Raw genomic sequence first — 17,487 nt, 5'->3', positions numbered from 1 at the left:
TCTTTACTTTGCTTCACAACTACACTTATTGAAAATGCTATTTTATATATGTTGTCTGTCTCTACCTTATTTCATTATTCAGCCCTCTAAAATCTGCTTCCTTCTCTGTCTCTGTGTACCCCAAAAATACACACAGCAATAAACCATAGCAACTTTCTGGCTGTAGTCACAATGAAGCCATAAATCAATGAACACTTGCTTGAGCTTGGCTTCCTGTGAAATCCTCCCTTTATTGTTTTTCATGAACCTGGCAGTCTGCCTGCCCACTTGTGTTAAAGTCTGCACCTGTGTCTTAAGCCTCCCTCTACTCCCTTTCATGTGTCTATTACTTGAGCTACAACAAACTGATTGTGGAATCTCATACCAACTATGCAATGCCTCCCTGTGCTTCAATGTTTGCTCTACTTTACACCCTTCCTCTTATAATCCACCAGATCAACTCCTTTTCATCTGCTAAGGTGCAGATGGAGTATTAGCTCCTCTTGGAAACTTTTCCACACCATGTGTTCCAGTCCCACGCAGGCTACTTCTGGCTTTTCTTCATTGTGGTCCAAACTCCTCATATGTAGCACACGTTATACTGGATGCAATCATGGGGTCACTCATCTCTCTCCCAGACTAGAGTAAAAAATAGTTTTAGCATGGGGATCATCTCTTATGGGACCTCCTGGCTCTGTTGACTGGCAAAAAGCAATGCTCCCTACAAACTTACTGAAGGAACAATCACAATGTCAGTGTTCCCTGTTCAAGGAGTTGTTTTCTACTACTTTGGTTTCCTAAAATTTGAATCTGACAATTATTCTCCCTATGCCACAAGAAGAATAAGACACAGTCTGGTCCCTGCCCTCCTTAAGAGTTTTGGTTTAGTTGGGTAAACGGAAGTGTAAATAACATCCAGTGGGGTGAGGACACCCACAGTGGAAAGCATGCGTGCTACAGAGGAAGGTGTCTAACCCAGGTTGGGAGGTCAGGGAGGGCTTCCTCCTAAGGAAGGTCACCTGAGCTAAACCTTACAAGATGAATAGCAGTTAGTCAAAAGAAAGAAGAGGGCCAAATTATAAGCCAGAATTTCCCTTGGTTATTTAACAGACTCTCCTTCAGAATGGAAGAATCAGTAGTGTCTAAATTCCATCTCCTGAAAGTGGGATTTAATTGGTCTGGAGTGGGGCCAGGGTGTTTGGGAGGCGATTTGAACAGGCAGCAGGGTTGAGAAGGAGTGCTCCTGGTGGAGGACACAGCACAAAGAGGCAGAGCATGCTCAGGGGAGCCTAGGCAAGTCACCATGCATCACTGGACAGTATGCAGGCAGAACCCCAGAAGGACTCTTCACAGTCTTAGGATTAGTGAAGATGAACATTTTCTGTCATGTGTACCTGAGAATTCAACATTCATAAGCATCAATACTAGGAATATTTTCTTACCCTTAAAAATACTACAAACATCCTAGTAATTATTACGGATCATCAGAGGCAACCACAGTGTTTGTTCAAGTTTTCATTATTTCACTAATGAAAAAAAAATTTTAATAGCAAGTACCCTCCTAAACTCAGATCAGAGCACTGAATCCTATAGTGTCTGTTTTGTCCAAAAATTTGTTGTTGTCATTTTATTTTGGTACTGGGTATTTGTCCCTGGTATTGAACCCAGGGACATTCTGCCATTGTGCTACATCTCCAGCTCATTTTATTCTTTTTTTTTTTTTTAAGAGAGAGAGAGAGAGAGAGAATTTTAATATTTATTTTTTAGTTTTCGGCGGACACAACATCTTTGTTTGTATGTGGTGCTGAGGATCAAACCGGGGCCGCACACAGGCCAGGCGAGCGCACTACCACTTGAGCCACATCCCCAGCCCCATTATTCTTTTTTTTGGAAACAGAGTCTTGTTAAGTTGCTGAGGCTAATCATCCTGCCTTAGCCTCCCTATTCACTGGGATTACAGGCATACACCACCATACCTTGCTTCAAAAGTTTTTAATATATTTTATATCACAACTTACCTAGATTGTAAGTGTTAAATATTGCCATTTTGGCATATCTAAATCTGATTTTTTTTTTTTTTTTTTGTACTGGGAATTGAACTCAGGCACACTCAACCACTAAACCACATCCCCACCCTATTTTGTATTTTATTTAGAGAAAAGGTCTCACTGAGTTGGTTAGCACCTTTCTTTTACTGCAGCTGGCTTTGAACTCATGATCCTCTTGCCTTAGCCATCCAAGCCACTGGGATTACAGGCATGCGCCACTGCTCCCAGCTGAATTTTTTTAAATTATAAATTTAAAACAGGAGAATTAGAAGAGAAGGAACAATAATAAAAAACCCCATCAGACAAACTACCTACTTGTTGTAGGTTATGATCAACCAAACAAAATACATGCAACTATTAGAAGGATGATTTGCTTAGCCGAAGTATTCTTGATTTTGTTTTATTCCACTCAAGGCTCTACTAATCGAGGAAGCACCTTGTGTGGATTAGGACAAGAATCTTTCTACCTGCTGACAGCCCCAAACTAGGCCAAATCTAACTAAAGTGCTCAGGGTTAGGATTCAGCTGTATTCAGCTTTATCTTTGTGTTATGTACAAATGCATAACTATAGAAGCATCCAGCACTCTTTCCCCTAAGGATTAACAATTTCCTAGCAGAAGGATTGAAAAAAAAAAGAAAGAAAAGGGGGAAAAAAACCCAATGGTCAAAAATAATATCATCTCTGAACTCTTCAGCATCTTTGGTGGTTTTGCCTGTTTTGCAAATTGCTGGCATTGCCAAAGCATCAGGTCTTCCTTTCTTCCAAACTGGTAATGCTGTTACTAATGTTCTATTTTTGGTCTTTGTCTTTTCATTTTTGTATCTCAGCTCTGTCTACTGGGTGGCAGACATTGTGTTTTCCTGTCTTTCCTTGTAAGAGAAAGTTCCTTCTGAAGGAAGAGAGTAATTTGGCTATTGTAAGGAAATTTCCTGCCTGGGGCCAGTAAGAGTAAAATAGCTTCCGGTAGCACCCTAGAAAGGCGATTCCCTTCTATCCAAACCCAGGCACCTGCTCTGTGGTGGGTGCTGTTTGGGTTAAATTTTTCTCTCATTTGTGGTCTGGCAGGTCTTGGATGCCACTAGGTATAGAATACATGAACATATTCACAAATTTAGATGAGATAATTAGAAATTCTTGAAACTGAGCAATTTGGAAGATTTATTAACTGTTGCATAATCCTCTACTGCTTTAGCATTTATTCAAGGAAACATTATAATTAAGGCTTTTAAGAGATTCTTTTTCCTATTGGCATGAGAAACCATGCTGCACAGGTTACATTTGCTTTAATGCAAAAGCTATAGGCACAGCATTAGCAAATGTAGGTTTTATAACTTCTACTTCTCTGCATTCAAAAAGAAAGAATCCATTCATTCCATTAATGTTGCATCTTTTGAAATCAAGATTTTTCAAATCTAGTCATTTGTTCACAAATAAACATTTTAAACCATACAAATATGGTGTCATAGGTTTACTTTCATTTAGACTCAAAATACTATGGCAGCACGACACCATCCCTTGGGTGTTTTTGAAAGCAAAAGGATCCTAAAAATTAGAATCAAGAGGAAGTATTCTAGTTTGTAAATGAAAGCAAGTAACTACCTCACTATGTTTTCTAATCCCTGTTTAATCAATCCCAGCAATTAAAAATAATGAAGCAATAAGACACTCTGGGGATCGTAAGGACTTCTATAGTGAATCACAGATCAGTTTCTTCCCTACAGCGTTTTATGACTTCTGCCATAACCAGTTATTAGTGAACTTATGTTATTTTGTATGATATTTTCATGTACTTACTAGAAAATAAAAAAGGCTTTACCTGTTATTTATTTAATATTTTTTTCAAACACAGCTTTGGGCTTTTATTTTTTTTCTCTTCTACTTCATTCTTTTTCACTTATATTTAGAAGGTAAATAGTAATGCTGATAGTTAAAAGTCATATAACATTGCCCACTGAGCATATTCTATAAGCATTTTACATAGATTGGTCTTCACATGAATCTCTATGGGATACAAACTTTTATTATTCCCATGTTACAGATGAAGGAATACAGGCACAGAGAATTTAAGTGACATGTCCCAAATCACAACTGGTGAGTGATAAAGCAGGATTTCAAATTCATGTTTCTTAAAACTGTATTGGATATAACATCTCCTAATAGGTAAATAGATATTATATATTTTTTAGGTGTCTAGATAACATACTATATTTTAATTAGTTAAAAAGAATAATCAAGAATTTCCATATTTTAACTTTCTGTTTTTCAAGTCAAGCTCAAAGGTCACCAGATCTTCCCCCAGTGTGCCTGGCCTTCTGAATGTCCAGTGTGTCCTTCATTCTGAGCTCTCAGGAGCTCCCCTATTTCTTCCTGTTCACACACCACAGACACTTTACATACACAGTGCTGTTTACAGTGTAAATCTCTTGCGAGCAGACATTGTGTTTATTGTCTTGGAGGGAATAAATGATGCCATCTTAGTCCTTCTTCCACTACTCTGCACTGCCTGCATTCATTTAAATATTCCCAATAAAGAGGAACATCTGAACTCTAGATAAATTTGCCTCTACATATGACTTTCAAAATCTGAATCAATTTTTCTTTTTTCCTTTTGTTGTATATATATATATATATATATATATATATATATATATATATATATATATATATATAAATGATAGTAGGGTGTATTTTGACACATTATATATACACAAGGAGTATCTCATTCTTTTGGGTGTACATGATATGGAGTATATGATATACACTGGTTGTATATTCATATATAAGCATACGAAAGATATGTCTGATTCATTCTACTCTTTCCTATTCCCATCCCACCTCCCTTCCCTTCAGTCCCCTTTTTCTAATCCAGTGAGCTTTTATAATTCTCCTCCCTACCTACCCTCCCTTGTTAGGGGTTAGCATCCACATCTCAGAGAGAACATTCGGCCTTTGGGTTTTGGGGATTGGCTTATTTCACTTAGCATGTTGGCCTCCAGTTCCATCCATTTACTAGCAAATGCCATAATTTCATTCTTTATGGGTGAGTAATATGGATATATATACATATATAAAAAACATTTTCTTAATCCACTCATCTGTTGAAGGGCAACTATTTTGGTTCCATAGCTTGGCTATTGTGAATTGAGCTTCTATAAACATTATGTGGCTGCATCACTATAGTATGCTGATTTTAAGTCCCTTAGGTATAAACTTAGGAATTGGATAAGTGGGTCAAATGGTGGTTCCATTTCAAGTTTTCTGAGTAATCTATATACTACTTTCCATAGTTGTTGTACCAATTTGTAGCCCCACCAGCAATGTATGAGTGTATTTTTTCCCCACATCCTCATCAACATTTATTGTTACTTATTGATAATTGTCATTCTGACTGAACTGAAATGGAATCTTAGTGTAGTTTTGATTTGCATTTCTCTAATTGCTAGCGATGTTGACCTTTTTTCATATATTTTTGACCATTTGTATTTCTTCTTCAGTGAAGTATCTAATCAGTTCCTTTGTCCATTTATTGACTATATTATTATTATTATTATTATTTTTGGTATTAAGTTTTTTGAGTTCTTTGTATATCCTGGAGATTAATGCTCTATCTGAGATGCTGGTAGTAAAGATTTTCTCCCATTCTGTAGGTTTTCTGCTCATGTTCTTGATTGTTTCCTTTGCTGGAAAGAAGCTTTTTAATTTGATGCTATCCCATTTATTGATTCTTGATTTTACTTCTTGTGCTTTGGGAGTCTTATTGAGGAAGTCCATTCCTGAGCAGACATAATGGAGATCTGGGTCTACTTTATCTTCTAGTAGGCACATGGTCTACTGCCTAAGTCGTTGATATATTTTGAGTTAACTTTTGTGCCCCAGGTGAGATACAGGGGTTCAATTTCAATTTACTACACACGGATTTCCAGTTTTCGCAGCACCATTTGTTGAAGAGGCTATCTTTTCTCCAGTGTGTGTTTATGGTGCCTTTGTCTAGTATAAAATAACTATTTATGTGAGTATGTCTCTGTGTCTTCTATTCTGTTCTACTGGTATTCAAGTCTATTTTTGTGCCAATTCCATGCTGTTTTTGTTATTCAAGTTTGGTATTGTGATTACTCCTTCACTTTTCTTGCTAAGGATTGCTGTGGCTATTCTGGGCCTCTTATTTTTCCAAGTAAATTTCATGACTACTTTTTCTATTTTTCTGAAGAGAAATAGAATTGGAATTTTAATGGAATTGCATTAAATCTGTATAGCGCTTCTGGTAGTATGGCTATTTTGACGATATTAATTCTGCCTTTTCAAGAACATGGGAGATCTTGCCATTTTCTAAGGTATTCTTCAATTTCTTTTTCTGTAGATTTCATTGAAGAGGTCTTTCACCTCTTTTGTTAGATTGATTCCCATTTTTTTTAGGCTATTATAAATGGGATAGTTTTCCTGATATCTCTTTCAGCTGATTTGTCATTGGTGTATAGGAACACAATTGATTTATGGGTGTTAATTTTATATCCTGTTACTTATTTGAATTTATTTATGATTTCAAGAAGCTTTCTGGTAGAGTTTTTTTTTTTTTTGAGGGGGGGGGGTCCTAAATATAGAATCATGTCATTGGCAAATAGGAATAGTTTGAGATCTTCATTTCCTATTTGTATTCCTTTAATTTCTATATTTTGTCTAATTGCTCTGGCTAGGGTTTCAAGGACTATGTTGAATAGGCATGGTAAAAGAGGGCATCCCTGTCTTTCCCTGTTTTTAAAGGGAATGCTTTCAATTTTTCTCTATTTAGAATGATTTTGGCCTTGGGTTTACATATATAGCTAAACCCAAGTTGAAGTATGTTCCTACTATCCTTAGTTTTTCTAGTGTTTTGAGCATGAATGGATGCTGTGTTTTGTAAAACACTTTTTCTGCATCTATTGAGATAATTGTGTGGTTCTTGTCTTTAAGTCTATTGATGTGATGAACCATATTTATTGATTTCCATATGTTGAACCCAACTTGCATCACTGGAATGAACCACACTTGATCATGATGCACTATATGTTTAATATGTTTTTGTATGTGATTTGCCTGAATTTTATTAAAAATTTTTGCATCTATGTTCATGAGGAATATTGATCTGAAGTTTTCTTTCCTTGATGTGTCTTTGTCTGGTTTTGGTATCAGAGTGATATTAGCTTCATAGAATGAGTTTGTCAGAGTTCTCTTCTTTTCTATCTTATGGAATAATTTGAGGAGTACTGGTGTAAATTTTTTGAAGGTCTGGTAGAACTTGGCTGAGAATCTGTCTAGTCTTGGGCTTTCTTTGTTGGTAGGCTTTTGATGGCTTCTTCAATTTCATTGCTTGAAATTGATCTGTTTAAATTTTCTATGTCCTCCTGTCTTGATCTGGGTAGGTCATATGTCTCTAGATTTGATGATGTCTTTATGATTTTCTACTATATTGGAGTATAAATTTTCAAAGTAGTTTCTGAATATTATCTGTATTTCAATAGTGTATTGTGATAATATTTTCTTTCTCATAATGATTTTTAGCAATTTGAGTTTTCTCTCTGGTTTTCTTCATTAGTTCTGCTAAGGATTTATTAATTTTTTAAGTTTTCCAAATAACCATCTTTTTGTTTTGTATTTTTGTTTCAATTTCATTGATTTTGGCTCTTTTTCTAGGTCTTGGAGATGTAATGTTAGATTATTTATTTGGTGACTGTCTATTCTTTGAAAAAGTGCACTCAGTGCAGTGAACTTTCCTCTTAGAACTGCCTTCATAGTATCCCATAGATTTGGATAAGTCATGTCATGATTCTCATTTACCTCTAAGTATTTTTTAAGTTTCATATCTGATTTCTTCTACTATCCAGTGATCATTCAATAGTATATTATTTAGTATCCAGGTATTAGCATAACTTCTATTTTTTATTTTACCATGTATTTCTAATTTTATTCCATCATGATCTGATAGAATGCAAGATATCATATCTATTCTTTTGTATTTGCTAAGAGTTGCTTTGTGGCCTAAGATATGGTCTGTTTTAGAGAAGGATCTTTGAGCTGCTGAGAGAAAGAGTATTTAGTCCTTGATGGATAAAACATTCTATATATGTCTGTTAGGTCTAAATTATTCATTAATTATAAATTAATTGCATTTGTTAGTTCAATAGCTTCTTTATTTAGTTTTTGTTTGGAGGATCTATCAAGTAATGGGAAGGGCATATTAAAGTCACCCAATATTATTGTGTTGAGGTATATTTGATTCTTGAAATTGAGAAGGGTTTGTTTGATGTATGTAGGTGCTCCACTGTTGGGAATATTTATGATTGTTATGTCTTATTTATGTATAATTCCCTTAAGCAGTGTGAAGTGAATTTCTTTGTTCCTTCTGATTAACTTTGGCTTGAAGTCCACTTTACCTGATATGACAAGAGAAACCCTTGCTTGTGTAGCGATACATCTGAATGATGTCTGTTCTCATCCTTTTACCTTCAGTCTGTGGATACCTTTGCTTATGAGGTGAGTTTCTTGGAGACAGAATATTGTTGGATTTTGTTTTTTAATTCAATCTGACAGTCCATCTCTTTTGATTGATTAGTTTAGGCCATTTAGAGTTAATATTATTATTGAGATATGATTTTTATCATTTTGATTTATCTTTGGTTTTTAATTTGAATTAGTTTTTCTTTTTGCTTGAATATTCTTCTAGTGTAGCCCCTTCCTTTGATAGTTTTTACCTTTTTTTTCACTTCTTCTTCATGAAATATTTTATTGAGTATGTTTTGTAGTGCAGGATTTCTAATTGTGAGTTCTTTTAACTTTTGTTTATCACGGAAGGTTTTTATATTCAAATCTTAATTTTAATTTTGCTAGGCATAGTATTCTTGGCTGGAATCCATTTTCTTTCAGAGCTTGGTATATGTTATTCCAAGACCTCCAGCTTTGAGAATCTGGTTGAAAAATCAGCTGAGATCTGGATTGGTTTCCCTCTAAATGTTGCTTTTCTGTGGTGGCCTTTAAAATTCTACTCTTATTCCATATGTTAGGCATTTTCATAATAATGTGCCTTGGTGTGGGTCTATTGTGATTTTGTACATTTGAGGTTACAGGACCTTCTGTATTTGGTTATCTATTTCATTCTTAAGGTTTGGGAAATTTTTATTATTTCATTGAAAAGATTGCACATTCCTTTGGTTTGTATCTCTGAGCCTTCATCGATCCCAATAAATCTTAAAGTTTGTTTTTTCATTTTACCCCATATTTCTTGGAAGTTCTGTTCATGGTCTCTTAACATCATTTCCCCATGGTCAACTTTATTTTCTAGATTATATATTTTGTCTTCATTGCCTGTAACTCTTTCTTTCAAGTGGTTTAGTCTGTTGGAGATGTTTTCCATTGAATTTTTAATTTGGTTTATTGATTTCTTTATTTTGAGCATTTCCAACTATTTCTTCTTCAGGTTCTCTATCTCCTTATGAAAATGATCTTTCACTTCTTGTATTTTCTCTATGATTTCATTTTTTACATCGTCTTTTATCTCATAGATCAACTGGACCATGAACTTTCTGAATTCCATTTCTAACATTTCCTCCACTGTGGTATCAATGGAGTCTACTGTTGAGGTATTTTATGTTATTTGGGATGGTTTGTTACACTGCTTTTTCATATTATTTGTGTGTCTACTCATCTATCTGGATGGATCTGATATTATAGAGTTTCTATATTACCAATTTATAGTGTCCCTGTATGTTATTGGTACCTCACAGATTATGGCAGGGGAGCCCAAGAGTAACAACAATGTATGCAAACTAGGTCCCTAGTTCCTATTTTGATATGTAGTTTAATGGGTATGATATGTAGAGATAGGATCAGCAATTTCCATCATTAAAAACAATATATAATAATGCATTATGTCTGGATTAAAATCAAACAATAGGTGTTGTCTATGACTTCTGCTGTGACATTGATGATAGGTGTAGACATTATATACCTCAATTAGTATTAAGTAGTGTTAAGAATAGAATTGAGTATGAGGAAAGAAGAAGAGATATGAAGGTAGAAGAGTGTTTGCAATTTTAAAGAGTGAATAGGGGAGATGCAGTTGTTACTTAAAATATGTTAATGTGCAAGGGGAATAAGAAGGAGAAGAATATAAAGGAAGAGAGAGAGAATATAATTGGGTGTGAGAAACAGAAAAATGAGAGAGAGAGACAAGGGAGATAGAGTAGTGTCAAATATGATATAAAATAAAATTAAAATAAACTAATAAAAAATCCTAAACCTCAAAATATAGAACATGGGAAAATAACACCAAAAAAAAAGAGACTAGAAATGAGGAGAGAGAAAGAAATATGAATATGTGTAGGAGTTCTTGAATTAGTCAATACACATTCAAATAAAACATAAACCTAATATAGAAATTCAAAACAGAACTAAAACCATAATGAATGGAGAAAACCAAAAGCTTAGTTAAATGTTAGGAAATTAAGGAGTCATATCCACTATGATAGACACAATATTCAGTGAGTGTATGTGTTTACTCTATGTGCCTATCTGATTTTCTTTTCAATTCTTTTGAGGTATGAACTACTTGGAAGTATGGGCTGTGGGTTATCACATCCTTCCTTTTTATTGTGTTGCTCACTGGGTTGAAGATTGGGGTTTAAAACTTCCCAATTTCCAACCTTGGGAGATTAATGTAGGCAGGATACGCTGCAGGCCTGGAGGTGAAGTGGCCTGCTAGGGAGGCTATGTGCTGGACCAGACAGGTCTGGTGGCAAAGCAGCATGTGGTGCATGCAGCAGCCCAGTCACATGGAGGAGCCCAGTTGGCTTGGGCTGGTGGGTCAGGGCTGGATGCTGGGTCCTGCAGGCTGGCAGTGAAGCTGTGTGCTGGGCAGGGCAGATATGGCAGTGTAGCTGGCATGTAGGGCTATGGGTCAGCAGCTAGATTGTGGGCCTAACAGGCAGAGTGGTGGGTCAGGCTGGGTACTAGGGAGTTGGGAGACTGGGAACTTGGCAGCCAGAGGGCCCTGGTGGGTGCCATTCTGGTGCCAGACCTTGTAGGTCCTGGGGACCTGCGGATGCCAGACTGGGGAGGGAGCCAGGGGCCAGGCTGGTGCCAGGACTTGGCAAGCGCACAAGCGCAGGCCCAGGTGGGCCCTGGGAACCAGTGAGTCCTGGACCAGCTGGCTAGGTGAGTTGAGAGCCAAATGCCCTCACACCCATTTTTCCAACCTCCTGATCTGCTATGACCAACCCTGTGAGTCTCTGAGAGCTGCAGGACCCATGTGGCTAGGGAGAGCCAGGCTCTCTCTCAAGCCTCTCTAACCTGCAGTTCATTCCCCTGGGGTAAAATGCTCCTAGTTTCTGACTTTCCAAGAATTTGCTAGGCTCAGACATGCCCACACAGACCTAGCTGCAAACTTACAGATCTGGGTTTCCAGTTCCCAGATGGCTCCTGAATTGGTTCTCCATGGAGGATTGATAAACTCAAGGTGAGAGGTTCTTTTTTATTTTTTTTCTTTTCAGATTCGATTAATAAGTCAGTTTCTAGTTCTGCTAGAACAGACTGCCCCTCTAGTCTCAGGATTTTTTACTCTAATCCTCAGGGAGTAGTATTCCCACTGCTTCAGTTCTGGGTAGCAGAGATAGGAGACATGCTGTCTCACTCTAATCTACCATCATGTCCCATCCTCTGAGTCAATATTTCTTAATGCCATCTCTTGTATTCTTCTGTAAATGAAAGCCACTCATTCACTCACCCCACAAACATTTGTTGAATACCAACCACACTAAGGAATAAAAGCCAGAATAAGGTGTACTATCTAATCCTCCAAGAGCTCAGCTATAGAGCAACATCTCAAGTCATTTTAGTCATTGAATAAAACTTTAAACTAACTTTACTCCTTAAAGGAATTTTTAGTATTTTAAAAGAACAGCGATTGAAAACAGTTCTTTTAAGTAATTATAAGCAGCAACCTTAGCCTGAGAAAGAATAGAGTTCTCTTCCTAAATTCCAATTCCAATAATTAGCATATTATAATTTTTACAAAGAAAGAATGTGAATATATGACATCTACTTTTGACAATGAAAATCTAAGAATAATATCAATTGTAGAAATTAGATTCTGATGAGTTTTTTTTTTCATAGCATAGTAAAGATTCTTTTATTACGCACATGCATGCACAAAAGCAACATTTAGAAATTATTATAGGAATCTCAGGTAATGCAAAAAAAAAAAAAAAAAAAAAAAGGAAAAAGAAAAAGACAAAATCCCATTTTCCTAGGAAGACCTGCTCCTCTTCTGGCTCAGGAGGAAAATATTTGTAATAGTCACTAATTGTAAAAACTGATAAAGAAACATTTATTTTAGATACAAACCTTTACAGATGTTTCAGGAAGATAATGAGGATTTCTTAACTTGGTAGTTATATAGAAGCGGAAGTCAGGTGCGTATTCAATTGTAGCATCCCCAAGCCGGATACATACACTCCCGCCCTGCTTAAATGTCTGTTTTAGTAGAAGAGGTTCCAAGACAGGATCTAGTTCTTCTCCAACATTTTCTAGCATCACTGGAGTAAAACCAGAAGAAGATTTTCCATGTTATTTTAAATACTGGCTATAAGCAGTCGACTCTCTTGAGTTCTTTCAGCTTCCTACTTCCTAGATTACTTCTGTTCCTAGTCTCTAAAAAATGATGTTTTTCTTCCATGTATATGAAAATGATGCCCAAACCAATATTGTATGCCTGTGGGAAGGTCTGAATTGGGGGTCTACCTGGTCATCCTGCCTGTTTCCATACCCAGAGTCAACCAGGCCAACCAGTCCTGTTGGATACTGCCCTGCTGCCTGTGATTCACTGTGAAGCCAAGCATGATGCTGGTGTATCTATCCATCTGTGACACCAGAGAAAAAGCACCTCTGGTTGTGATTATTTAAACAGTGATTGTATTTTTAATTTAACAAATTTTGTGCTTATTGTAGAATAGCTGGAAAATACAGGAAAGATATTAATGAAGGAATTTAAAAAGCTACCTCCGATCGGATTTTCTTCATCTTTCTCTCTGTTCCCCCTTATTTAATGTAATTGATTCATACCATCTATAGGTGATGGAAAAATGACAGAAAACTATATATGGCATAATTATTGAAGAAAATACTTTTTATCTTCAGTATTTTTATTCATCTTTTCTCACATGTAGTTAAGACAAAACAATATTTTGAATCTCGTATCCTAATTATTTTGCTTTATGTTATAGCGTAAATATTTCCCTATGTTATTAAAAACCCTAACACACATATAAGTGTTCCCTCCCTTTTTAACTGTCATTCTATTATTTTAGATTTGGATTGTTTTTTTTCAATTCCATGTAATAAATAGTACTATATACAAAACTTTGTGTTTCAGAATATTTTCTTCTGAGAGAATTGAAGAAGTAGAATCCCTGGATGAAATTTGGTGATACTGTTAGACTTAACATACTTGCCAAGTTAAAGTTTAACATTTTGCTGTTGGGGTTTTATCACAGCCACACTTGAATGAGGGTACTTTGTAGAAGTCCCTTGAAAGACTGACTATGCAATCTGGATCTTTATTGCAGTGAAAGTATAGAAATATTCTGCTCATCCCATGTGTTATTCCTGCTTCTTTTTTCATAAAATGTTTATTTTTCATGGTTAAATAATATGAGTGCATAATAATATATTAAATTCATCAATCTTCTATTATCGAGGTTGCTTACATTTTCCACTATTATTTTTTAAATATTTATTTATTTTTAGTTTTAGTTGAATACAATACGTTTTTTAAAAAAAATCATTTATTTTTATGTGGTGCTGAGGATCAAACCCAGGGCCGTGCACATGCTAGGCGAGTTGTTTATCAGGCTATGGTATGAAAAGTAGAATAAATGGTCTGCTGTTAGGAATATTTTAAAATTCCTGATATTGCCTGACTCTTTTCTTGAAAAGATGTAGAGACTTCTGAGTTGCAATGAGTACTCATTTTAAATGTTATTTGTTTTTAAACCTATTTTTACATAATAACTGTAATTACAAATACTGAACATCTTGTAGACATTATGTTTTCTCACCGTCCTCATAACATTAAAAACATGGACTATTGTTACCCCAGTTTTGCAGATGAAAAAAGCATAGGCAACTGAAATAAATTTCTTGGTAAGATAAGTAGCAAATGACCAGAGACTTGACTTAGCAATCTTGGCCCTTCTATCACTTTCTTAACTACTATGTGATACTGTCAGCATGAAATACTGACTTCTATAATACGTGTGTGTGTGTGTGTGTGTGTGTGTGTGTGTGTGTATTACAAGTGATTTTACAATTTAATAGGTAAACTGATTCAGGTAAAACATTAAAATTTGTTACGTGGGCAGGGTGTTTTAGGGGCTCTTTGACTAAGTATATATTTTTTTTCTGTAAACTATTTGTTAATATTATTTGCCCACTTTTCCACTTTAGGGTATGATATTTACAATTGGACCCATTTTCAAGTGTCAGGATTCCCAAAATAATAGTTTTTTTTTTCCAACAAAAGGGAATATATACCTCACATAAAGGGGAACCTCACATAGTGCAGGGAATGCAGGGTCGGAAGGTCAGTGTATCTAAACTGTGAAGGACCCAACTTCCCATCACCTGTTGTTTCTTTTTTTCTCTTTCTTTCTTTCTTTCTTTCTTTCTTTCTTTCTTCCTTCCTTTCTTTCTTTCTTTTTCTTTTTCTTTTTTTGGTACTGGGGATTGAACTCAGGAGTGCTTAACCACTGAGCCACATCTGCAGCCCTTTTTTGTATTTTATTTAGAGACAAGGGTCTCACTGAGTTGTTTAGGGCCTCACTAAGTTACTGAGGCTGGCTTTGAACTCATGATCCTCTTGCCTCAGCCTCCCAAGTGGCTGGGATTATAGGCATATGCCACCATGCCTGGCTATTTCACTATTCTTGACAGGTTGTTTTAATCTTTTTGGCCAGTATGGCCTTTCAAATAACATACATATTCTACCCACCAGAAAGAAAAAGAAGCAGAAAAGAAAGAAATATCCTTTTCAGGATATTTACTGAGAGTCACAAATTGTATTTTACACTTATATCTGTTGGCCAGAACATAGTCATTTGACCAAATTCAACCATAGTCAGATGGCCACATATACAACAGAGGTTAGGAAATGTATGCATTTGAGTTGTATCTTGAAAGACAAAAAAAGAATTCACCAGATACACCAGATGGAAGAGCACAGACAGAAACTGAGATGTGAAACAGTGCTATTAAGTATTGGCTGATTCCAAGTACTTCCGTATTTAATTCACATTTCATCTTCAATGCCTGCCTTTCCTTTTAAACCAATAAGATTCATGAAAGCAGAGACCAAATTTGTCTTGATCTGCTGTCTTTTTAGTGTCTACCACAGCTCCTCGTACATGGTAGTTGCAAAATAAATGTTTATTAGTTGAATGAACAAACAAGCAAATGAAAGAAATATTAAAACAAGGAATTTTGCATCCTTGATTTGTTATAGAAGAGAGAAAAAGTAAAGTGCTAAGAGATAAGAAAATAAGGAAGGTATATGATAGCTTTTGTTAAAAATAAAAAATTTTCCCATAGATTCAATGGAAAATCACTCAAAGATCTTTTATACAAATTGATTTATCAGTGATATTTATTTGATTAATATTCTATACATACTTTATCCACTGATACAGCTAATACAGATAAAATTTTATTTTCTAGAACATTGGCTTTCAAACTTTTTTTAAAAAGCACAGAACTTTTTCTCAAAGAGGATCTCATCTTAAAACTCAATATAAAAAAAGAAAAGGAAGACCTGGCTTTGGTTGAAGTAGAGGCAGGTAGATGAAGTAGGCAAAAACCTCTGCCTTCTTGACCCAGGCTGCCTGTAAGGGACAATAGATCAAATGCCACTGTCCCTGAAGAGCCACCATCTAAAGATAACTTCTTAAATGGAAGAGTCTTTAACCACTTGTGTTTTAGAACTATATCAGTAGCTGATTCTTTTACTTGATGGTTAAACATAAAAAATAGCTGTAAAACATACCATCTATTTATTTTTCTATAAGGGAATAAAACTTTTTACTACTGATGATTAATGTTAGAAGACATGATAAATAAATCATTAACCATTTATAAAGTGACTCACTTCAAAATATAGGTTAATTCAACCCAAAGAAGTCTTACTTGTGTGACACAGTGAAGACTGGACAGAGGCAGAGGACTTGGGAGCTAGTTTTAGTACCCCTACCCCTTCAACTGCCTGTACTATCTTGGTTCAGCTATGTAACATTCTCTAACACCCTACTTACCTCAGTAAAATCAAGTGGTTGGAATTTTTATTGAATTTCAAGTTTTTATGGTCACAACTCAAAAGCATTTTAAATCTTGACCTAGTATACTTACTCATATAAAAACTTAAAACAAAAAATTCCCTGAACTAATGCTTATCCGTCTCCTCTGTACAATGCTACCTACTCTGCTCTATTGATCATGATCCACAAAATTAGTCTTTCCCAAGGCTGTAACCCATACTTTGAAAAAACACTAGATGGATCATCTTTATGGCTCTTTCTCCTCTATAATTATGAAATTTTACCAGCAAGATATGTAACTAAGATCAGAAATATCTTCAGAGTGCCTAGCAGATGGTAAATGCTCAATTACCATTTAGTTATCTTTTATTATGCTGAGAAAAGTATTTGAATATTTATATTAAGCAATTTTAATCACATAAAGTATTGAAGGTGCCAATTCCTTCAAGAAATCTGATTCTTCTGAATTTTCATGTCGTGTCACCTGTGAATTTATAGTTGATAAACTTGTTATAGTTTAAGACAAGACACCACTTAGAAAATGCTCAGCAACAACAGCAACAAAACCCAGGGCTGGGGATACAGCTCAATTGTAGAATATGTGCTAGCATACACAAGGCCCTGAGTTTGATGCTGGGTCAAGATTTAAAAGCACTGAAGGAAATATACACACACATACAACATAAATTGAGCACTTATCAGACACTGTTCTTAGTTTTCAATATACAGTAACTAATTTTTTCCTTATATTATATAGTCAAAATACAGATGAGGAAACTGAGTCACTGAACCAAACACTGAGTGGCAGAGGAAGGTACTCTGAATCCAGAAGCCTGTGTCCCTGTACATGACAGTATGCTGGTCACAATAAGAGTTAGTGAAAAATGACCACATTCTATTTTTATCATAGTTATAGATAGAAAGAAAGAAATATAGATATAGATAGATATTCCTGATGTCAAATAAGGATAAATATTTGATAGTAGAGATTATCCTCCCTTATTGGGTAACTCCTATATCATCATACTGTAAGCACTATTGCATAGTAGATTAACTATAGATAATGGTAATGTATTTATATATATATATATATATATATATATATATATATATATATATATATATTTT

The 17,487-nt window shown here is 35.4% G+C and overlaps 1 protein-coding gene across 1 annotated transcript in view; it reads right to left on the bottom strand.

The window, feature by feature from the left end:
• Positions 1-17,487, bottom strand: part of Dnah7 (dynein axonemal heavy chain 7) — a 289,014-nt gene that overhangs the window by 55,701 nt on the left and 215,826 nt on the right. Inside the window, exon 48 of the mRNA XM_077110312.1 lies at positions 12,401-12,591. Coding sequence (XP_076966427.1) covers positions 12,401-12,591 — 191 coding nt within the window. The remainder of the gene's footprint in view (positions 1-12,400; positions 12,592-17,487) is intronic.

This window comes from Callospermophilus lateralis, chromosome 9 (assembly GCF_048772815.1).
Source record: "Callospermophilus lateralis isolate mCalLat2 chromosome 9, mCalLat2.hap1, whole genome shotgun sequence".
In the NCBI taxonomy this organism is placed as follows: Eukaryota; Metazoa; Chordata; class Mammalia; order Rodentia; family Sciuridae; genus Callospermophilus; species Callospermophilus lateralis.
The sequence above is the reverse complement of the archived record's forward strand: the minus strand, read 5'-3'. Positions and strand labels throughout refer to the sequence as shown.